Genomic DNA, 24,605 nt, shown 5'->3' on the forward strand with positions numbered 1-24,605 from the left:
TTCCATTACTAATCCCTTGAGCTATCCAGCCCCCTGAAAATGATTCTTTGGTTTTATTAGTGCAAAGACCATTTATAAAATCATGAACTGGATTTAGGAAAGCAACCATGAAATAGCAAGGGACAGCAAACTGATTGAAATTCCTTAAATGTAGTAATGTAGTATGGACTGAAGTCTCTCAGTAGGATTGGCAAAAAAAAAAATTTATATAGATACTTCTTTTCTTATTTTACTAGCATGACCTGCTCCCTTAAATATGGCAACTTTGGGTCCACTATCCATGTCTCAGGGAAGAAACTCCTAAAGGAAACAGAAAAACAAACTATGAAACAGCCAACAATCTTTATTTGACCTCCCTCTCCCACACATACTGGAAAAAAAGGCCTAATAAGTAGATTTGCATGTGTGTGAAAATGTTACAAAAAGAAGTAATAAAACATAAAATGATCCCAAATTAATACAAAACAAAACAAAACACATTCTCAGTGAATAAGATTAGCTGGGTGTTTGCAGGGATGGAACAATCTTTAGGAGTAGCATTAAACAAAGAGGGAAATGCAATATTGTACTCTAAATTAGCCAATTCTACCCACACTGATTTGCAAGTTAGTAGACATGAGAGAAAAACCTTATTTCCCTATGCAGATTATAAGTTTTAAAAATTAAATAAATTCATACCCCACTATCAATTAACTTGACCTTTAAAAGATTTGTTATATTTGTGTAACAGGTTGAAGTCCCGTAGATTACAATTCAAGATATTTATCACTTCACAGCCCAAGAATTATTTCAAAATTAAGTTATAAAGCCTTGGATTTATTCCAAAGTCCCCAAAACATAAATGTTGTTCCAATTAAGTTCAATGTTCTACATCAGAATAAATTATTTGCTTTACTGCCAAGACACTCAAATACCATCCCATAATCAATATGATAATAAAGTTTTGCGACATCCTGCAATTTTTCTTCTTTAAAAATATTCACAGCATACTTTATTTTAGTCTCAAATTATAAAACCAGTTAACAAGTTTGCAGAAACAAACATTATAAACACAAACTGCTACAGCATTGGTTTTCTGACCTTTAATGAATCTACATGTCCTTTTTTAATAAAATTAAGCAAAAACATTGGGCAGAAACAAAAGTTGACAAATGAAACACTGAGATTTCGATCCCCTTGCTATTCTTCCAACTGCTAGGGCCCTTCTTCCCTCGCAATGCTATTGGGTGGCTGCTCAGATACTTCTTAACCTAAGTTCTTTTGAAAAATAGTTCTTTCCCCTTCTGGGTTCATGGAAAACAGTAATTAGAGACATGGCTGAAATCACAGTGGATTTCAAAGACAGCTAGAATTAAACACGATAAAAAAATTTAAAAATAAGTACTTCATAAATATTCAATATTTACATTAAGGGAAATCTTTTAATTTGAAGTATTTTTATACAAATTGATGAAATGTACAAGCAATGAGAAAAGACACCAGCAGCTTAAAGATCAACAAAATTATGAAACAACCAAAAGTATAAAATATATTACAATTAACATAAAACAATCTGCACAAAAGAAAACTGGTCACAATAGAAACCTTTCTTTAAAAAAATAAGATATTTCACAAAAAGGCATGAACATGTTTACATGTAAGTACTAAAAATTGTGGTGGTGGTGAGGGGAAATCATATATTCTTATCACAAAAATATTTACCAGCATCCCAACTGGAATTTTCTTTCATATTATTACGATTATTTGACTATGCAGAGAAAAAAGCTGAAAACTACATTCAGAATAATGAAATCACTCCTTAAATTACAGTCAAAGCCATTTACACATTATCCTCTCATCTAACACCTTAATGAAAAGGCTCTGGAGAGAAAGAAAATCAAAAGGGAAGAAAGCTGATTTTTTATTTACAACACTCATCACTGCTACTGTAGAAATGTTAGGAGTAGAAGATGGATCATCAACTCAATTAGCCCTCATGCCACTCTATCTGAGTTTGTCTTCAGGTGACGAAGACTTGCGATCATACGAAAAATGGATCCTATGGGAGCAAAAACATTCAGAAGATAACAGTCCCAGGTGGACCGTTTATTCTTGTTACTGAATCATTCAAGATTCATAATCTCTCTAACATAAAGGTGGCTCAGAGGGAAGAACGGCACCAAAATCTCCCTCTTCAAACATCAGAGAAGAAGCCCAAATGTGACACTCAGCTGAGACCATGCCCACCACGGACATGTCAGTGTGCTCGGTGCTTCCTCTTCTTATGCTTTTTGTCCTTCTTTTTATTGGCACACATGGGGCAGAACCACTGCATTTCTTCTGGGGGTGCAGCCATTATTCCAACACAGGGCCTACAAATTTTTACAGACAACCCACAAAATCTCAGTTAAACAATTTACTACTAAGTTAAATTTTCTTTCCTACATTCTTCAGGTTGATTTCTTTCTAGCTTATAACACAATGTATAAAGTTTTTAAAAGTCAAATACTTGTTTACACAGAATTTATAGCCAAGAATATTTTTATTCCTTCTCACAAACTGTTAATCAAATTTCAGTTGTTTAGAAAGAACTTTTAAGTATACACAGAAAATCACTGACCTCAAATGTTTTTTTCTAACAAATTATCTTTTTTTTAAATTAACTTAAGGATTTGTGAGATGCTAGACTAACATTTGCATATATTTAGAATATAAACGCTTCAAGGTCCCATCCTTTTTTTGTTTTAAGACCTTTAGATTACCCCCTTCAAGGATAATGAGATATATTTTAGCAGGATTTGACATTATATTAGCACCAGAATCCTAATAATTTATACAGTATTTGCTATTTATATAGTATTTGCTGAATTATTTATAAGATGTTTAATTAGTAATTTTTAAAATTTAATTAATTATTATTTAGTAAAAGATTACACATGTGAGGAGACATGAAACACAACAGTAACAAGTATTTATTCCAGTAGTTCTCTCTGCCCTTGTGAGGCTCTTTCTGTAAATTCTGCCAAGGTGAACTCTGGATGGTGGGGCTCATAAGTTCCTCTTTAGTAGTCTTGGTAACATCAAAAGACATGTGAACAGTGGTTAGTCTTTAATTTTTTTTAAGCAAATAAAGACACTCCAACATCTTCAACTGCTTTAAAAATTTTTTCAAATTTTTTTTTCTTCAACTGCTGTCATCAAAATTTTAGCTCCTATTGTACAAGCATTAAAGTTTCTGAGAAAAAAATATTCTTCATTTGGATAGGGAGGAGTGTTCAGGGAAGAAACAGAGAAAAAACTATATATTTCCTCCTAAAAAAACCTGTTTTGGTAAATAGAATCTGCCATAAGCTATTCAAGAAATATGTGTAACAATCCAAAGTCCCACTTCCGACACGTGCAGTGTGACCTTTAGTAATTCATGTCATCCCCTCCCACCTCAACGTTTTCATCTGTAAAATGAGGTGACTGGATGAGAAGGCCTCTGAGTTCCCTTCCAGCTCTACACCTATGAACCTCTGAGCTTTCTGTAATTCAGGAGAGGAATAACAGTGACTCTGTGTACTTGTACAGCACCTTCATTTATTAAGCTCCAGGAGGTACTTTGAAATCATATTAGCAGCTGTTATTTCTATAGAGCTTTAAGCTTTATGAAGGGCTCCCCACACATGATACTATTTGAAAGTTAGTCTCACCTTGATGTTATAGCTGGGAATGCTGAAGTTCAGGTTTATATATGACTTGATAGTAGAGATGGTAACAAATCTAGGCCTGCTCATTCCTGTGTCTGTGAGGGGATCTATAGACAATACTTTTTTTTTTCTGGTATAGTATTATGGTAATCATTTTAGGCAGTTCCTTTTTGTGAGAGGATGACAGTAATATTTGTTACTGTTGTGTTTCAAGGGGGATAGTTATATCTGATGAGAAAATTCTCTATCCTAATGTAGATCAACACCTGCTGTATAAATTGTATTCTTTTAAAATATATATATATATATAAACACCAATTTTTTAACATTCATTTTTTAAAAACTTTGAGTTCCAAATGCTCTCTCTACCTCCTGCCCCTGCCCCTTGAGAACACAGTTCATATTCTTAAAGAGCTGCCTGGGTACTGAAAGATTAAATCACTGGTCTAGAGCCATCTACTATGTGCCAAAGGTGGGACCTGAACCTACGTCTTCTAGATTAAGGACTGACTCTCAAGTCACTAGATCATAATGCCTCTCAAGTAATCGCTGATAGGGAGTATTTTTTCAACATTAAGGGGACGTTATAAGGAGTTTTCTTTTTCTCTTAAAAATATTAAGGGGAAAATTCTGAACAACTTACCAATGGTACCAGTCATCACAGTCATCACAGCCAATCATTGGACTGCCATCATCTGGTTTGTTACATCCAGGACAGATCCAGATCTGATTGCCCCATTCATCTCTGATCTGTTGTTTGTTTGTTTGTTTTCAATAAGGAAGAGTGAGGGAAGGAGACAAAAATACAAAAAGGAACAAAAAGAATAATCATTATTTTATATCTTAAATCCAAGAAGAGAAAACCAAAGCCAAAACGGAAAATAAGACATTTCTAATTAAAGCCATCACCATTCTCACCATTCTTGTGCTACACAGAAAACAACTAATAACTCTTTAAATGTTACTACCATTCAAAATGAATCCTGACTTTCTAAATTGCTTAACTTAAGGCACAAAACAATGTTAACACGGTATTTGGCATAAATGCTTGTTGATTCTCTCTGTGTAGTGTGTGTGTGTGTGTGTGTGTGTGTGTGTGTGTGTGTGTGTGTGTGTGTGTGTGTGTGTGTGTATACACTTGTAAACAATAACATCTGTAATTGCCTTCTAATCCTAGAGAACATTCTAACAAACATATAGGCCTTTAGATTACAACCTTTACAGGAGTTACACCTAATAAAGAGCTCCACTACATATAGTTTTCTGCATGAGATACATGGATTTAATATACATACAGAAACATGCATGTATTACTTTATTACTTATTAGCCAAACCCTTCTCCTGAACCAGCTGATAAGATCAAGGATATAAAAGAGTTGTTACTAAGTAACTTTCCATTCCCATAATGACATTTACAGTACCGTACAATCTACTAAAGGGCAAATGAACAAATGCTAAGGAGGCCAAACATTTACCCATTCAAACACTGCTTTACTATATCTATCATATCCTCTCAATTTTATTTTAATCAACTTAGCAGTTCTAAACAGCATACTTTTATTAGGAATTTCCTCAGAACTCCACAGAATGAAACCAATTTTTGGAAATAGTTCTACAGTTGCTTTCAAAAAGCCATAAAATAGCAAGAGAAGAGATTAAGAATTCTTATAATGGGACAGCTTATAATTTCATTTAGCTAATTTTGCAAGAATTGATCAATTCCTCCAACAACATTCTACTTTTATAGGAGCTTCATGTATCAAAAGGAGGAAGTCCTTTTCATTTTTTTGTCCAGCTTTTCACATAAGGCTTGTTTAAAACTCACCAGTTTTGAAGACCTAGAAGCTGTTTTCATTGTACAATATACAAAGGCACACTGTGCTGGCATTAAAGATCTTTGTAGGCTATTCTATGATTTTCCCTCACTTAGTGATTTCAAGGGAAGACGTAAAGTGGGGTTGGAACTGCCATTCTCTGAAGCTGCAGTTTGTTTAGTCCTTGCTGTCTACCTATCATGAAGTTCCTGGGTATGTCTCGTTGTAAGTTAACTATTCTATTGATCTGTTCCCAAATGAATTTATAATAAAATACTCTGAATTTTAGCTTTGTGTTTGTATTTTATTTCCTTACTACAGTATAACCCCTGTAAAGACAGAGATGGACACTGAACTGTTTCCAGTTCCTTGTGATTTGCACAAAGTGCTGCTATAAATATTTTGGTATATTTGGAGCCTTTCTTTTTGTCACTGACCTTCTTACATATAAACCTAGCATTGGAATCTCTTGGTCCAGAGTTATGAAAGCTTTAGTCAATTTATTGGCATAATTTCAAATTGCTTTCCACAATGGCTGTATCAATCCATAGTTCCACCAACAATGCATTACCATGCCTATTTTTCACGATCTCTCCAAAATGAACTATTCTCATCTTTTGTCATCTTTGTCAATTTGCTTAGAGTTAGGTCAAAAACTTTAAGGTTTAAAAAAAATCCAGGGGCAGCTAGGTGGCACAGTGGATAGAGCACCGGCCCTGGAGTCAGGAGGACTTGAGTTCAAACCTGGTGTCAGACACTTGACACTTACTACCTGTGTGACCCTGGGCAAGTCACTTAACCCCACTGCCTAGGCAAAAAAAACCAAAACAAAACACTTGTCTTATTATTAGTGATTTAAAAGATTTTATCATATGGCTGCTATTATGTAATTCTCTTTTGAAAACTGCTTATTCAAATCTTTTGCTCATTTACTTAGAGGCAGCTAGTGGTGCAGGGGATAGAGCACCAGGCCTGTAGCCAAGAAGACCTGAGTTCAAATTCAGCCTCAGACACCTATTAACTTTGTGAACCTGGGAAAGCCACTATGTTTATCTAAGTCTCCTCTAATAGGGATAATAGCATCTACCTCACAGGATTGTTGTGAGGATCAAATGAGATGATATTTGTAAAAGTGTTTAGTATACTGACTGGCACATAATATGTGCTATGCCAATGTTTATTCCCTTCATTTCCCTTTATTTATTAGGAAGTGGCTTTCTCCCCTATGTTTGTGCATATCAGATTCTCATCAGAGATATTTGATACAAAGATTCTTTTTCCCTGTTGACTGCTTTTCTTATTATTCTAGATGCATTAATTTTATCTTTGTAAAAGTTTTTCAGATTTGGTATATATTTTGTCTTTTGCAATGTCCTCTATTTCTTATTTGGTTAAGAAATCATTCCTTACCCATAATTGTGAAAGACATACGACCTGCTTCACTTCTAATTTTTTAATGGAATAATCTTTAATATTCAGATCATGTCTATTTTGAACTGGTTAAGGAATATATTGTAGGACATTGCTGTAAACATAATTTCTGAAAATATGCTTGGATAGCTAGGAAGCTAAGTTTTTAGAAGGCACATTTCCATTTAGGATGCAGGTACTCTCAATGTGAAACTTGGCCAATGGAGCCAAGTCAAACCGGGTAACATTGTTAAGTGCTTACTATGTGCCAGGCACTGTGCTAAGCACTGGAGATACAAAGATTGGCAAAAGACAGTCCTTGCACTCAAGGAACTCACATTCTAATGGGGGAAAATGTGCCAACAGTTATGCAATACTCTGTGTGTGTGTGTGCATACTATATATATGTATGTATGGAGAAAGAGAAAATTTATTTACTTATTTAGTTACTTATTCATTCATTTATGTACCCTGTGAAGCTTGCATTCTACAGTCACCCCTTTCCAAACCCCTGCACTCTAGGATGAGGCATTGGTGAATAAATTCTTGCTTATTGACTTCACCAGTACAGCTGGAGGCCAAAAATCTACTGGTAAAAGAAAATCATCAACAATAAAAACAAAACCAAAAACAAACCCTGCCTTGAAGCCATAAAGAAGGGTGTCAGTGTGAACACAAAAGAATTGTTTAGACTTCCAAAAGCCAATATCAGGGCATGTGGAAAGCAGCTAAATCAAGTCTTTAAAGGCCTGATATCCCATTTTTGTTCCTGTGACATCCAAAAGGTGCCATATAACTGGGCCAGATTGCTTTTTGACCTTCTGTTTGTTGTTTTTTCTCTGCAGAAAAAATAATCATTTAGAGGCTTCTGCAATAACAGCATAGCTCCCCCCCCCACCCAAATCTCAATTAGGGCCACCAAACACCAGAAATGTAGTTAGCTTTTAATAATTTTTCAGAAATGGTATAGTGATGGGTGTTTGTTTCTGTCTCCTCAGGTTCTGTTCTCACTCTTTGCTGTGCCCTACTTGGCAAAGGTTTGTCAGAATAGACATTTGTCAACCAACAGCTTTCTACCATTTATTTGTAGCTTATCTAATACCTTCTGTAGTCTCTTCTTTTGTTCTTCCAGTGTCTTCCTCTAACTACACTGAAATCATTTAGGTAAACCAACAGTTCTAAGTAATTCATGCCACTAACCACGAGCTGTTAAAAAGTAGGAAGGTATGAGGCAGAGCCAAGAGGGCAGAGTGAAAACTTGCTTGAGCTCTCCTCCAAACCCCTGCAAATACTCATAAAAAATGGCTCTAAACAAATTCTGAAGCAGCAGAACCCACAAAAAGGCAGAGTGAAACAAATTTCCAGCCTAAGACAACCTGGATGATTGATCAGAAAGGTGTATCGCACCAGGCTGGGAATGCAGTGCAGCGCGGCGTGGGCGCGCAGGCCACTGCGAACCTGGAGCAGGCCTCAGAGGACTGAATCACGGGCAGCTGTGGTGGTTTCCAGACTCTTCAATCCACGAAAGCCAAAGACAATCTTAGAAGGTCAGTGGGAAAAGTCTGTTTCTGTCGGTGCTGAGAAAGGAAGGCGGGGTTTCAGTTCCATTCCCCAAGAGCGTGGCCCTGGGGTGGGGCAGCTGCTTCCCAAGCTTCCAGCCCACAGACTGAGGGGGAATCCAGTGGCTGATCAGAGAGGGACTGTAGGGATCTCTTTAAAGGCCAGTGCTAAGACAGGAATCTCTTGCTTTGCCCCTGCTTGGATCTGGGTCACAGTTCTGGGCGGCGGTGCTGGGGTGAGGAGGAGCACTGGCTTGGTGGAGCTTGTAGTGACTGTGGAGAGGAGCCCCTCCTCACAGTTACAGGACAGAAAGGAGTACTTGTGGTCACAGGCCAGGAAAGGAGTAAACACCTCACCCCTTATCATACCACCTTGGAAGAACTGAAAATTTACAGGTCCCTACAAGTATCTCTGAAAACAGCTGTACAAACCTCCCGAAGCTTGGGACAGTACATTCTTCACATTGGAAGCAGATTTACCTTAACAAAGAGTTTAAAACTCAAGTAATTGGCCGGATCATGAGCAAGCAGTGCAAAAAGAGTCAGACTATATTATCTTACTTTGGTGAAAAAGAAGATCAAAATATACAACCAGAAGAAGACAACAAAGTCAAAGCTCCTACATCCAAAGCCTCCAAGAAAAATATGAATCAGTCCCAGGCCTTGGAAGAGCTCAAAAGGGATTTTGAGAAGCAAGTAAGGGAAGTAGAGGAAAAACTGGGAAGAGAAATGAGATGATGCAAGAAAATCATGAAAAACAAGTCAACAGCTTGCTAAAGGAGACCCAAAAAAATACTGAAGAAAATAACACCTTAAAAAATAGCCTAACCCAAATGGCAAAAGAGGTCCAAAAAGCCAATGAGGAGAAAATGCCCTAAAAGAAAAATTGGCCAAATGGAAAAGGAAGTCCAAAAGATTACTGAAGAAAATACTTCCTTAAAAATTAGAATAGAGCAATTGGAAGATAGTGACTTTATGAGAAATCAAGACACAGTAAACAAATCCAAAAGAATGAAAAATTAGAAAACAATGTGAAATATCTCATTGGAAAAACAACTGACCTGGAAAATAGATCCAGGAGAGAGAATTTAAAAATTATTGGACTATCTGAAAGCCATGATCAAAAAAAGAGCCTAGACATCATCTTTCAAGAAATTATCAAGGAAAACTGCCCTGATATATTAGAACCAGAGGGCAAAATAGAAATTGAAAGAATCCACAGATCTCCTCCTGAAAGAGATCCCCAAAGGAAAACTCCTAGGAATATTATAGCCAAATTCCAGAGTTCCCAGGTCAAGGAGAAAATATTACAAGCTGCCAGAAGGAAACAGTTCAAGTACTGTGGAAACACAATCAGGATAACACAAGATTTAGCAGCTTCTACATTAAAGGACCACAGGGCATGGAATATAATATTCCGGAGGGCAAAGGAGATAGGATTACAACCAAGAATCACCTACCCAGCAAAACTGAGTATAATCCTTCAGGGGAAAAAATGGTCATTCAGTGAAATAGAGGACTTTCAAGCATTCTTGATGAAAAGACCAGAGCTGAATAGAAAATTTGACTTTCAAATACAGGACTCAAGTGGAACATGAAGAGGTAAACAGGAAAGAGAAATCATAAGAGACTTATTAAGATTGAACTGTTTACATTCCTGCATGGAAAGATGATATTTATAACTCATGAGACCTTTGTCAGTATTAGGGTAGTTGGAGGAAAAAAATTATATGTATGTATATGTAGATAGATAGATAGAGGGCACAGGGTGAGTTGAAGATTAAGGGGTCATATCTGGAGAATAAAATTAAGGGATGAGAGAGGAGAAGAAGAAAGGGAGAGGTAGAATGGGGTTAATTATCTCACAAAAAAAAAAACAAAAGAAAAGGGTCTTACAGTGGAGGGGAAAGGGGGAAGGTGAGAGGGAATGAGTGAATCTTATTCTCATAGGATTTGGCTTAAGGAGGGAATAACATACACATTCAATTGGGTATGGAAATCTGTCTTACCCTACAGGAAAATAGGGGGAGAAGGGGACAAGAACAGGGGGATGATAGAGAGGAGGGCAGATTGGGAAAGGGGTAATCAGAAGTAAATACTTCTGAGGAGGGACAGGGTCAAAAGAAAGAATAGAATAAATGGGAGGGCAGGATAGGATTAAGGGAAAAGAGTTTTTTTCACAACATGTCTACTATGGAGTGTTTTGCATAACTGCACATGTACAACCTATATTGAGTTGCTTGCCTTTTCAATGAGGGTGGGTGGGAGGAGAAGAAGAAAATTTGAAACCTAAAGTTTTAAAAACATATGTTTAAAAAAATGTTTTCACATGCTACTGGGAAATAAGAAATCTAGGAAATGGGGTACAGAAGTCTGTCCTGCCCTACAGGAAAATAGAAGGGGAAGGGGAGAGAGACAGAAGAGAGGACAGACTAGGGGAAGGGATATTCAGAATGCATGCCATCTTGGGGTGGGGGAGGGGGAGATGGGGTGAAAATTTGGAACTCAAAAACTTGTGGAAGTGAATGTTTAAGACTAAAAATAAACAAATTTATATTAAAAATAAATAAATAAATAGATGTATTTGAAAAATGTTTAAAAAAAATAAAAAATAAAATGAAGGAAGGTATCCAAAAAATCCCTTCTGGACATGTTTAAACTGGTAGACTCATACTAGACTGAAAACTTCAAATTATTTAAGTTTCATTAGCTTAGAACTGGACTTTTGGGACACTCTACACAAGAAAAGTGACTAAACTGTCCATATCCTTTCCCCTAGTGATCCCAATAGCATACAAATACTTCAAAAGTCAAAGAAAGTTGAAGAGAAATAAAGACCAAAAGCACATCAAAATGTTCACAAGAACAGTATAGCAGCAAAACAACTACAGCAAAACTTTGTTCTATAAAGAAATCAAATGCTATCAATTGATGAATGGCAGAAAAAAAACTATGTTGCATGGAATAAAGGGATATCACTGTACACTAAGATATGATAAACATGAAAAATTCAGACACATATGGGAAAATGAATATGAAATGATGTAGAGCAAAATAAACAGACCAAGCAAACAATATGCACAATAGCTGCAACAAAGTAAATGTGGAAAAACATCACTAAAATGATACCTGACTTTGAGGAACCAAAAAAACAATAAGGGACCTGGAGAACAGATAATGATACATTCTTCTCTTTCATGGCATGGACATGGAATGACTAGGACAGAAGTACTGCATGTGCTGCCACAAGAGGTCCCTGGATCAGATGTTTTTATTTCATTGTCCTTCTTTGTCACAAAGGATAGTTTAGAGGTGGGAGAGGAAATGACTGTGATGTAACAACAGAAAGTTTCAATGAAATGTTTAGAATTTAATTGATATCTATACTTCCTCTTTGTTTTCTCATCAGAATTGCTTCTTGTTTCTTCAAAATTTCATTCCTGAATGCCATCTGTTGTAAAATATGACATCTGTTTTGTTTTTAAACTATTAAATCTTTCTTATAACGGAGGACTCTGTAGGAGAGGAGTTAAAGGGTCACTGGAGAGTTATCATGCTATTTTTTAAAAAGCAGAATATACAAACACACACACACACACACACACACATACACAGTGTCCCAAAAGTCTTGAGTTAAAATTTAATGTATAAAAGACTAATCAAAGCATTTGACCTTCATGCTATTCTTGTACAATAGAGGTACAGGCTAGATGATGATAAAATTAGGTAAATTCAGAATTTGCCTTGTCAGAACCAAAGAACAGTCATTAATGTTCATTGTTGACTTGGATAAAGGCACAGAGAGCATGCTTAGCAAATTTTCAGGAGATACAAAGTTGGTGGGGAGGATAGGTATTGTTATTTTTTCTAGCTCTATGAAGTAGCTCTGATTTAGCATGGCACTGAATAAATTAACTAACTTAAGTAATACTTCCATTTTTATTATATTGGTATGGGTCAAACAAGAACATTTAATAACACTCCAATTATTCTGACAAATGCCAGAGGGCATTAAGAGTTCATTAAGAGTTCACCAGTCCTCTCTCTGAAGGTAGAGAACATTTTTCATCATGAGAACTTTAAAACTGTTTTGAGTCATTGTCTTGACCAAAGTAGTTAAGTCTTTCACAACCAATCATCCTTATAACATTGCTGTTACTGTGTACAATGTTCTCCTGCTTCTGCTCACTTCACATAAGTCTTCCTAGGTTTTTCTGAAATCATTCTTCTCATTCTTTCTTATACCACAATAGTATTCCATCACAATCACATACCATAAGCTGTTCAGCCATTCTCCAGTTGATAGGTATCCCTTCAATTTCCAATTCTTTGCCACCACAAAAAGAGCTGCTATGAATATTTTTGTACATGTGGGTCCTTTTCCCATTTGTTTGATCTCTTTGGGATATAGCCCTAGAAGTGCTACTGCTGGATGAAAGGGTATGCACATTTTTGTAGCCCTTTGGGCATAGTTCCAAATTGTTCTCCAAAATGGTTGCATCACTTCACAACTCCACCAACAATGTATTAGTGTTCCAATTTTTCCACATCTTCTCCAACATTTATCATTTTCCTGTTTTGTCATGTTGGCCAATCTGATAGGTGTGATGTGGTACCTCAGAGTTGTTCTGATTTGCATTTCTCTAATCAATAATGATTTAGAGCATTTTTTCATATGACTATAGATGCTTTAATTTCTTCATCTGAGAACTGTCTGTTCATATCCTTTGAACATTTATCAATTGGAGAATGGCTTCTATTCTTATAAATTTGTCAATTCTCTATATATTTTAGAAATGAGGCCTTTATCAGAGAGACTGGTTGTAAAAATTCTTTACCAATTTTCTACCTCTCTTCTAATCTTAGTTGCATTGGCTTTGTTTGTGCAAAAACTTTTCAATTTAATGTAATCAAAATGATCCATTTTGCTTTTCATAATGTTCTCTATCTCCTGTTTGGTCATGAATTCTTCTGTTCTCCACAGATCTGATAGGTAAACTATTCCTTGTTCTCCCAGTTTACTTATAGTATCAACCTTTATAACGAAATCATAAAACGATTTTGACTTTATTTTGGTATATGGTGTGAGACTTGGGTCTATGCCTAGTTTCTGCCATACTCTTTTCCAGTTTTCCCAGCAGTTTTTTTCAAAGAGTACGTTCTTATCCCAGAAGCTGGGATCTTTGGGTTTATCAAATAATAGATTACTATAGTCACTGACTACTGTGTCTTACATATTTAACCTATTCTACTGATCCACCTCCCTATTTCTTAGCCAGTACCAAGCAATTTTGATGACTGCTGTTTTATAATACAATTTAAGACCTGGAATTGCTAGGCCACCTTCCCCTGCATTTCTTTTCATTAGTTCCTTTGATATTCTGGACCTTTTGTTTGTCCAAATGAATCTTATTATTTTTTCTAACTCTATAAAATAATTTCTTGGTAGTTTGATTGATATGGCACTGAATAAGTAAGTTAGCTTAGGTAGGATTGTAATTTTTATTATATTAGCTCAGCCTACCCATGAGCAACTGATGTCTTTCCAATTATTTAGAACTGATTTTATTTGTGTGAAAAGTGTTTTGTAATTCTGTTCATAGAGTTCCTGGGTTTGTTTCGGGAGGTAGACTCCTAAATATTTTATAATGTCTACAGTAAGTTTAAACGGAATTTCTCTATCTCTTGCTGTTGGGCTTTGTTGGCAATATAGAGAAATAATGATGATTTATGTGGGTTTATTTTATAGCCTGCAACTTTGCTAAAGTTGTTTATCATTTCAAGTAGTTTTTTACTTGATTCTCTAGGATTCTCTAAGTATATCATCATGTCATCTGCAACGAGTGACAGCTTTGTTTCTTCTTTGCCTATTCTAATGCCTTCAATTTCTTTTTCTTCTCTTATTGCTATAGCTAACGTTTCCAGTACAATACTGAATAACAGTGGTGATAATGGACATCCTTGTTTCACCCCTGATCTTACTGGAAATACTTCTAGCCTGTCCCCATTACATATAATGCTTGCTGAAGGTTTTAGATATATGCTATTTATTATTTTAAGGAAGACTCCATTTATCCCTATGCTTTCCAGTATTTTTAATAGGAATGGGTTGGGGCAGCTAGGTGGTGCAGCAGATAGAGCACTGGCCCTGAAGTCAGGGGTACCTGAGTTCAAATCTGGCCTCAGACCAAACACTTGACACTTACTAGCTGTGTGACCCTGGGCGAGTCACTTAACCCCAATTGCCTAAATAAATAAACAAACAAACAAATAAAATAAATAAAGTGGGAATTTTTAAAAAAGGAATGGGTGTTGTATTTTATCAAAAGCTTTTTCTGCATCTGTTGAGATGATCATGTGGTTTCTGTTGGTTTTGGTGTTGATATGCTCAATGATGCTGATAGTTTTCCTAATATTGAACCAACCCTGAATTTAAATCCTACCTGGTCATAGTGTATTATTCTTGTGATAAGTTGCTGCAATCTATTTGCTAATATTTTGAAAATTTTTCCATCTATATTCATTAGAGAAATTGGTCTATAATTTTCTTTCTCTATTTTGATTCTTCCTGGTTTAGGTATCAATACCATATTTGTATCATAAAAAGAATTTGGTAAGAGTCCTTCTTCACCTATTTTCCCAAATAGTCTACATAGTATTGGAATTTTTTAATTGTTGTCTACAGTTATTTTAGAGAGCAATCTTTCTATCTCTTGTTGCTGGGTTTTGCTAGTAGCATACAGAAATGGTGATAACTTATATGGGGTTATTTTATATCCTGCAATTTTGCTAAAGTTGTTAACTGTTTCAATTAATTTTTCAGTTGATTCTCTAGGGCTCTCTAAGTATATCATTATATCATCTGCAAAGAGTAATAGTTTTGTGTCCTCATTGCCTATTTTTATTCCTTCAATTTCTTTTTCATGTCTTACTGTTATAGCTAACATTTCTAGTACAATACTGAATAATGATGGTGATAATGGATGTCCTTATTTCACTCCTGATCTTACTGGGAAGGCTTCAAGTTTATACCTGTTACAGATAATGCTTGCTTTCAGATACTACTTTTTTTTTTAAAGAAAGACTCCCATTACTGCTATGCTTTCTAGTGTTTTTAATAAGAATGGGTGTTATATTTTGCCAAAGGCTTGTTTTTGATCTATTGATATGATCACATACTTTTTTTTGTTTATTGATATGGTCAATTATGCTGGTAGTTTCCCTGATGTTGAACCAGCCCTGCATTCCTATTATAAATCCCACCTGGTCATAGTATATGATCTTTGTGATATATTGCTATAATTTCCTTGCTAACATTTTCTTTAAAATTTTTGCATTGAAATTTATTAAGGAAATTGGTCCAAAGTTTTCTTTCTCTGTTTTTGCTCTCCCTGGTATAGGTATCAAAACTATACTTATGTCAAAGAAGGAATTTGGTACGACTTCTTTTTTTACCTATTTTTTCAAATAGTTTACATAGTATTGAGATTAACTGTTCCTTAAATGTTTGGTACAATTCATTTGTAAATCTATCTGGTCCTCATGATTATTTTCAAGAGAGCTCATTGATGGTTTGTTCAATTCCTTTCTAAAATAGGGTTAAGTCTTCTGTTTCCTCTTCCGTTAATCTGGGCACTTTATATTTTTGTAAATATTCATTAATTTCACTTAGATTGCCAATTTTATTGGCATATAATTGGGCAAAACAATTCTTAATAACTGTTTTAATTTGTTAATATTTATTAATTAATATTAATTTAATTATTAATCCTTAATAATTTTTAAAATTTTGTCTTCACTGGTGGATTCCCCCTCTTAATTTTTGATACTAATAATTTGGTTTTCTTTTTATTAAGTTAACCAATGGTTTGTTCATTGTATTTTTTTTTCATAAAACCAGCTCCTAGTTTTATTTATTAGTTCAATTTTTTTTCTTATTTTCAATTTTATTAATCTCTCTTTTGACTCAGAATTTTCATGCAGGTGTTTAATTGGGGATTTTTAATTTGTTCTTTTTCTAGTTTTTTTTTTAAGTTGCATATTCAACTCATTGATCTGCTCTCTCTCTCTTTCACGGATGTATGCATTTAGAGATATAAAATTTCCCCTAAGTACTACTTACAAATTTTGGAATGTTGTCTCATTGTTGTCATTTTCTTTAATGAAATTATTGTTTCTATAAATTTGTTCTTTGACCCACTCCTTCTTTAGGATTAGATTAGTTTCCAATGAACTTTTAATGTATGCTTCCATGGCTTTTTATTAAATGTATTTTTAAAAATTGCATTATAGTCTGAAAAGGCTGTATTTAATATTTCTGCTTTTCTGACTTGGGTTGTGAGGTTTTTATTCCTTAACACCTGGTCAATTTTTGTAAAGGTGCCACATACAGCTGAGAAAAAGGTAGATTCCTTTCTATTCCCATTCAGTTTTCTCCAGAGGGCCAGCATATCTAACTTTTCTAAGATTCTATTCATCTCCTTGACTTCTTATTTACTTTATGGTTAGATTTATCTAGCTCTGAGAGGGAAAAGTTAAGCCCCCTTCCCACCACTATTTCCTCCCATAATTAGTTTAACTTTTCCTTTAAGAATCTGGATGCTATGCTGTTTGTTGCATATGTGTTTAGTACTGATATTACTTCATTGCCTATGGTTCCTTTTAGCAAGATGTAGTTTCCCTGCTTATCCCTTTCAATTAGGCCTATTTTAGCTTTTGCTTTGTTTGAAATCATGATTGTTACCCCTGCCTTTGTTTATTTCAGCTGAAGCATAACAAATTCCATACCAGCCTGTTTCAAGCATGTTTTTTGTAAATAACATAACACTGGGCTCTGGTTTCTAATCTATTTTGCTATCTGCTTCCATTTTAAGAGTGAGTTCATCCCATTCACATTCATTGTTATGATTACTAACTGTGCATTTCCCTCCATCCTATTTTCTCCTGTTTATCCTTTTCTCTCTTTCTATCCAGTCCCTACTCTGAAGTCTGTTTTACTTCTGAACACTTCCTTCTTTTATTTGCCCTCCCTTTTATTATCCCACTCCTTTTCTCTTATCCCTTTTCCTTCCTACTTACCTGTTGGCTAAAATAGATTTCTATTACCAACTGAGTGTACATATACACGTACACAGACATGTATGTACTTCTCTCTGAACCAATTTAGATGTGAGGTTCAAGCATTGCCCACCTCCCACCCCCATTTCCCCTTGCACTATAAAAGCTCTTCCTTGCATCTTTTATGTGAGATAATTTCCCCCATTCTTCTTCTTTCCCTCTTCTCCCAGGGCATCCCTCTCTTTTGCCTATCCATTTTAGTTTTATATCATCCCAAGATAATTGACTTTACTCCTGTGCCTTCTATGTAGAATCCTTCTAACTGCCCTAATAATGATAAAGTTTTTAGAAGATACACATACCATCTGCCCATATAGAAAGGCAAACAGTTTAACCTTAATGAGTCCCTTATGATTTCTCTTTGATGTTTACCCTTTTATGATTCTCAAGTCTATATCTGAAAGTCAAATCTTCTACATTGCTCTGATTTTTCCATCAGGAATACTCTATTTTCATTAAATGTCTATTTTTTTCCCTTGAAGGATTATACTTAGTTTTGCTGGGTAGGTTATTCTTGGTTGTAATCTCAGCTCTTTTTATATTCCAAGTCCTCTTCTCCTTTAACATGGTAGCCACTAAATTTTATGTGATCCTGACTGGCTTCACAGTATTTGAATGGTTGATTTCTGGCTCCCTAAAGTATTTTCTCTTTGACCTGGGAGCTCTGGAATTTGGCTACTATATTCCCGGGGATTTTAATTTTGGGATGTCCTTCAGGTGGTGATTTAATGTCTATTTTACCCTTTGGTTCAAGGATACTGAGACAGTTATCCTGAATAATTTCTTTTTTTCTTTTCTTTTTTTTCATATTTTTTTAAATTTTATACAAATACAAAATGAGAAAAGAAAAAAAAACATTGCCAAGTATACAGCAGACCATAAGAGAGGATTCAATATAAAACAATACATTTCCATTTTAAAAAATCTACATTATAAGTATACAACATTGTTTTCAAAACTGAGAACCAGCTTTTCCTTGCTTCCTTGTTGGTTTTCTTTTGTTCTTTGCTGTGTACTTTTTACTTAACTTCTTCCTCCCCCTATCTGCCCCCCACACATATACATAGATATCTATTAACATACACATATATACACATATATGTAAGACTGTACTATGCTTATTTCCTCCTATTGTCGGTTTCTCTGAAGGTGGATAGCATCTTCCTTCGTAAGTCCAAGTCTTTCCACATTTTTCTAAATCAACCAGCAATATTCCAACCCAATCACTGCCTGAGAGATTTTCTATGAAAGTTTCCCCGCTCCCACCCTGCCAATTTTCTGCATTCCTTCTGTTTCTTGCATATTTATGCAAGAAAATTTCAATTTAAAATAATCAAAATTCTCCTTTTTACATTTCAATGATGCACTTGCCTTATAATATAGTTTAAGTTCTGATACTGCTGAATCTACTTCCTTTACATCTTTTTCCTCTGGTTTCTTTGAAGTTTCTGACCTTTTGTTCTTCCAAATGAATTTTATTATTTTTCTAACTCAGTAAAATAATTTTTTAGTGGTTTTATTGGGATGACATTGAATACTTAGGTTAGTTAAGCAAAATTGTCATCTTAAAATTATATTGGCTTTACCTACCCATGAACAATAAATATTACTTCAATTATTTAGATCTAAGTTTATTTGTATAAAAAGTATTTTATGTTTACGTTCACATAATTCCTGTGTCTGTTTTGGCAGGTATATGCTCAGATATCTTATACAGTCTAGGTATTTTAAATAGTCTAAAACAATATTGAATAATATTGCTGACATAGTGTTGTTTCTCTATTTTTCATTTTCGATTAAATCTATTTTAACTTTAATTTCGTCTGAGATCATGATTACTATCCCTGCTTTTTTTTATATAATAAATTCTACTCCTGCCCTTTATTTTATCTTTGTGTGTATCTCTCATTTTTCTAACGTTTCCTGAAAGCAACATATTGTTGAATTCAAATTTTTAATCTGCTATCCATTTCAGTTTTATGTAGATTTGTCCCATTCACAGTCTAAGCTTCAATTACTTGTTGTGGATTTTCCTCCTTCCTATTTTTCCTCACTATTCTTCTTACCCCATTTACCCTGTCCCTTCTCACTCCTCTGCTTTACTTCTTCCTGCTACCTTACCTTCCCATTCCTTAATTTACCCACCCTTCTGAGTCCCTCCCTTATACTCTCCTCCATCCTATCCCCTGAATTTAGAAGACTTTTATACCCTTCTAGATATATGTGCTGTTCTCTCTTTAAGCCATTCCCAATGACAGTAAGGTTCTAGCATTACCTACCCTCCCCCTACTAGTTTCTTCTGTATCAAATTTTCCTTTTATGCCTTATTTGTATGAAATAGTTACTTCTTTTTATCTCTCCCTACAATTTTATTTTTTTAGAAGCAGCCCATCATACTCAGCTCAGCCCACACCTGTTTTCAAACTACCCAAATAATACAAATATTGTCACATATATGAAATAAACAATTTGACCTTACTGAACCCCTTACAATTAGTCTTTAATGTTTACCATATTTTACCATATTCCTTCTGAATGTTATATACCATATATTATATATATTATGTTACATGCCATAAACATAATATTTACCATGTTTCTTCTGCATGTTATATGTTAAATTTTCCCTTAAATTCTGGGGCTTTTATCACAAAAACCCAAAAGCCTTTGAGTTCATTAAATGTCCTTTTTTTTTTTCCATTCAGGATTATACTTAACTTTGCTGGGTAAGTTACCCTTGATCATAATAACCCCAGCTCTTTTGCTCTACAGAATATAGTATTCCAAGACCTACAGTCCTTCAATGTAGCAGCTGCTAGGTCTTGAGTAAGCCTTACTGGAGCTCTATGATATTTAAATTATTTTTTTTCTTGTTGCTTTCAATATTTTCTCTTTAACCTGGAGCTTTGAAACTTGGTTATGATATTCCTGTAAGTTTTCCTCCTGGGATCACTTTCAGGTGGTGACTGGTAGATTTTTTTTTTCTATTTCTACTTTGCCTTCTTGTTCTAGAACTTCAGGACAATTTTCCTTGATAATTTCTTGTAATATTATATCAAAATTCTTTTCTTAAATTGTAATTTTCAGGTAGTCCAACTATTCTTTTTGGAGACGCAATTTGGGTTAAGTGACTTGCCCAGGGTCACACAGCTAATGAGTATCATGTGTCTGAGGCTGAAATTGAACTCAGGTCCTCCTGACTCCAGGGCCTGTACTCTATCCACTGTGCCATCTTGCTAATTATTCTTATATTATTTCTTCTTGATCTGTTCTCTAGATCAGTTGTTATTCTGACAAGATGCTTCAATTTCTCTTCTACTTTTTTCATTCTTTTAATTTTGTTTTATGATTTCTTGGAGTCTTAGATCATCATCAGCTTCTCTTTGCCCAATTCTAGTTTTCAAGGAATTATTTTCTTCCTTAAGTTTTTGATTATCTATTTCTAGTTGGTTGACTTTCTTTTCATGATCTTCTTGGATTGCTCTTATTTTTTTCTAATTTTTCCTCAATCTCTATTTGCTTTTTTTTTCTTTTTTAAAAAAGATTAATTTATTTTTAGTTTTCAACGTTCACATCCACAAGATTTTGAGTTCAAAGTTTTCTCCCCATCTTGTTCCTCCCCCAACTCAAAAACAGCGTGCATTCTGAATACCCTTTTCCCTAATCTGCCCTCCCTTCTATCCCACCTCCCCCTTATCCCCTTCCTCTTCTACTTTCCTATAGGGCAGGATAGATTTCTATACCCCATTGTCTATATATCTTATTTCCCATTGCATGTGAAAACAATTTTTTCATTGCCTATACTTCCGGGTGGTAGTTCAAGAAAAGAGAGGAGTACTTTCAAGAGGGAGTGGAATCCCTCAGGAACAGTATCACTTCTGGTCCCAAGCGATCAGGGGCCTTTCCCGGTTAAGGACTAGAGTGTAGAACAGGAAAACAGTGACCACACCTCTCCCAGATTACACCCTGGAAGCACCAAAAACGTCCAGTCCTTCAGAAATATCTCTGAAAACAGCAGTGTGGAAAAGTCTGAAACTTGAGACAGTGTTCCTTCACCCCTCACACTGGGAACAGAACCCAACATTAACACAAAGTTCCAAATCAAGAAATAGGGTGGGAAAAATAATAAACAACAATAAAAAAAAAATAAAACCTGACCATTAAAAAGCTACTTTGGTGACAGGGAAGATCAAGACACAAACTCAGAAGAAGACAATGAAGTCAAAACAGCTGCAAGCAAAGCCTCAAAGAAAAAAAAAAGAATTGAATACAAACTCAACAAGAATTTCTGGAAGAGCTAAAAACTTGATTTTCAAAATTAAATAAGAGTGGTAGAGGAAAAATTAGGTAAAGAAATGAAAACAAAGGAAGAAAATTATGAAGAGGCAGTTAATAACTAGGTTAAAAAAATACTGGGGGAGGGGAGGTTGTGGTGGGGTCTGAGGGCTTAGTGGAAGATTGAAGGACCTTCCACTGTCAAGGGATGCCAAGAACAGCTGGCTGACCAGACACATCCTGGGCTGTGGCCGAAAGGAGAAGAAACTAGCACACCTGGTAAGTACAATAGTGAAGGGCAAGGAGCCCTGTTCACTGTGGACACCTGCAGGAAAGCAGAGTCCTTGGTCTTAGTTCAATGGCAGAGAGGACAGCTGAAGTCTGCAGCCACTGGAGGGACTACAGGCAGCAAGATCATTTGTGAGACAGTGTGGCTGGCGTCCTAATTGTAGCTTAGGAGTGGAGAAGAGAGCCCAAGGTTGGGCTCTCAGACAGACATCAGAAAACAATAGCAAGAAGGACCTGAGGCTTGGAGCTTCATTCCCCATACCTCACGACTACAACTTGATTACATTAATAGCTGATAAAAACAAAATAAAACAAAAAATAATAAGTAAAAATGAGTAAGCAAAGGAGAAAGAACCCAATCATAGATAGTTACTATGGGATAGAGAAGATCTGAGCTCATATTCAGAGGAAGATAATAGAGTTAAAAAAAAGCCACTCCTTTTTCAACGAGAAATGTCAAAAGGTCCCAATCACAAAAGAGTTCTTGGAAGAACTTAAAAAGGACTTTAAAAACCAAATAAGAAAGATGGTGGAGTAAAAGCGGTGACTTGCTTGAGCTCTCCCCCAAACCCCTCCAAATACCTGTAAAAAATGGCTCTAAACAACTTCTAGAGCAGCAGAACCCACAAAATGACAGAATGAAACAAATTTCCAGCCCAAGACAACCTGGATGGTTGATTAGAAAGGTCTATTGCTCCAGGCTGGGAGAAAAACGCAGTTCAGCGTGAGTGTGCAGGCAAAACAGGCCTCAGAGGACTGAATCACAGGCAGCTGGGGTGGTTTCCAGACTTCTCAACCCACAAACACCAAAGACAACTTAGAAGGTCAGTAGGAAAAGTCTGTGACTGTGGTGAGAGAAGCCTGGTCCCAGGCCCAGTCCTGGAGTAGCCCCTGAGCGGCTGCTTCGGGAGCTTCAGTCTTGTAGACTGAGGGGAAATCGAGTGGTTGATCAGAGCAGGATTGCAGGGATCTCTTTGCTGGTGCTGAGGCAGGATTCTCTTGCTTTGCCTGTGCTTGAATCTGGGCCACAGTTTTGGGTGGCGATCCTGGGGTGAGGAAGACCGCTGGCATGGTGGAGCTTGTAGTGGCAGTAGAGAGAGAATCCTCCTCACAGTTCCAAGGCAGAAAAGAGTGCTTGTTGTCACTCATAGACCAGACTACAGGCCAGGAAAGGAGTAAATACCTTACCCTTGATCGTACCACCTTGGAAGAACTAAAAATTTAGAGGTCCCTTGAAGTGTCTCAGAAAACAGCTACACAAAACCCCCAAAGCTTGGGACAGTACATTCACACTGGAAGCAGACCCCTATCTTAACAAAGAGTTTAAAACTCAAGTAACTGGCTGGGATCATGAGCAAACTGTGCAAAAAAAGTCAGACTATAGAATCTTTCTTTGGTGACAAAGAAGATCAAAACACACAGCCAGAAGAAGACAACAAAGTCAAAGCTCCTACATCCAAAGCCTCCAAGAAAAATACAAACTAGTTCCAGGCCACGGAAGAGCTCAAAAAGAATTTTGAGAAGCAAGAAAGAGAAGTAGAGGAAAAACTGGGAAGAGAAATGAGAGTGATGCAAGGAAATCATGAAAAACAAGTCAACAGCTTGCTAAAGGAAACTCAAAAAATACTGAAGAAAATAACACCTTAAAAATAGCCTAACCCAAATGGCAAAAGAAGTCCAAAACGCCAACGAGGATAAGAATGCCTTAAAAAGTAAAACTAGTGAAATGGAAAAGGAAGTCCAAAAGCTCACTGAAGAAAATACTTCCTTAAAAATTAGAATAGAGAAAAATACATAGAGAATTAAAATTTATAAGAATACAAGTCATTCCCCAATTGATAAATGGTCAAAGGATATGAACAGGCAGTTCTCAGGTGAAGAAATTAAAGCTATCTATAGTCATATGAAAAAATGCTCTAAGTCACTATTGATCAGAGAAATGCAAATCAAACAACTCTGAGGTACCACATCACACCTATCAGATTGGTCAACATGACAAAACAGGAAAATGATAAATGTTGGAGAAGATATGGGAAAATTGGAACACTAATGCATTATTGGTGGAGTTGTGAACTGACCCAACCATTTTAGAGAGTAATTTGGAACTATGCTCAAAGGGCTATAAAAAATGTGCATACCCTTTGACCCAGCAATAGCACTTCTAGGGCTATATCCCAAAGAGTTCATACAAATGGGAAAAAGACCCACACGTATAAAAATATTTATAGCAGCTCTTTTTGTGGTGGCAAAGAACTGGAAACTGAGAGGATGTCCATCAATCGGGGAATGGCTGAACAAGTTGTGGTATATGAATGTAAAGGAATACTATTGTGCTGTAAGAAATGATGAACAGGCTGACTTCAGAAAAACCTGGAAAGATCTGTATGGTCTAACGCTGAGTGAAGTGAGCAGAACCAGGAGAACACTGTACACAGTAATAGCCATGTTGTGTGGTGATTAATATTGATAG

The 24,605-nt window shown here is 35.8% G+C and overlaps 1 protein-coding gene across 1 annotated transcript in view; it reads right to left on the bottom strand.

The window, feature by feature from the left end:
- Window positions 1-323: 323 nt before the first annotated feature.
- The window catches only part of TAF3 (TATA-box binding protein associated factor 3), a 230,570-nt gene continuing 206,288 nt past the window's right edge, over window positions 324-24,605 (bottom strand). The window contains exons 6-7 of the mRNA XM_020965107.2: window positions 4,315-4,421; window positions 324-2,351 (exon numbers count right to left, since the gene is read on the bottom strand). Coding sequence (XP_020820766.1) covers window positions 2,237-2,351; window positions 4,315-4,421 — 222 coding nt within the window. The 3' untranslated portion in view covers window positions 324-2,236. The remainder of the gene's footprint in view (window positions 2,352-4,314; window positions 4,422-24,605) is intronic.

This window comes from Phascolarctos cinereus, unplaced genomic scaffold (genome assembly GCF_003287225.1).
Source record: "Phascolarctos cinereus isolate Bilbo 61053 unplaced genomic scaffold, phaCin_HiC Scaffold_1;HRSCAF=81, whole genome shotgun sequence".
NCBI classification, from domain to species: domain Eukaryota; kingdom Metazoa; phylum Chordata; class Mammalia; order Diprotodontia; family Phascolarctidae; genus Phascolarctos; species Phascolarctos cinereus.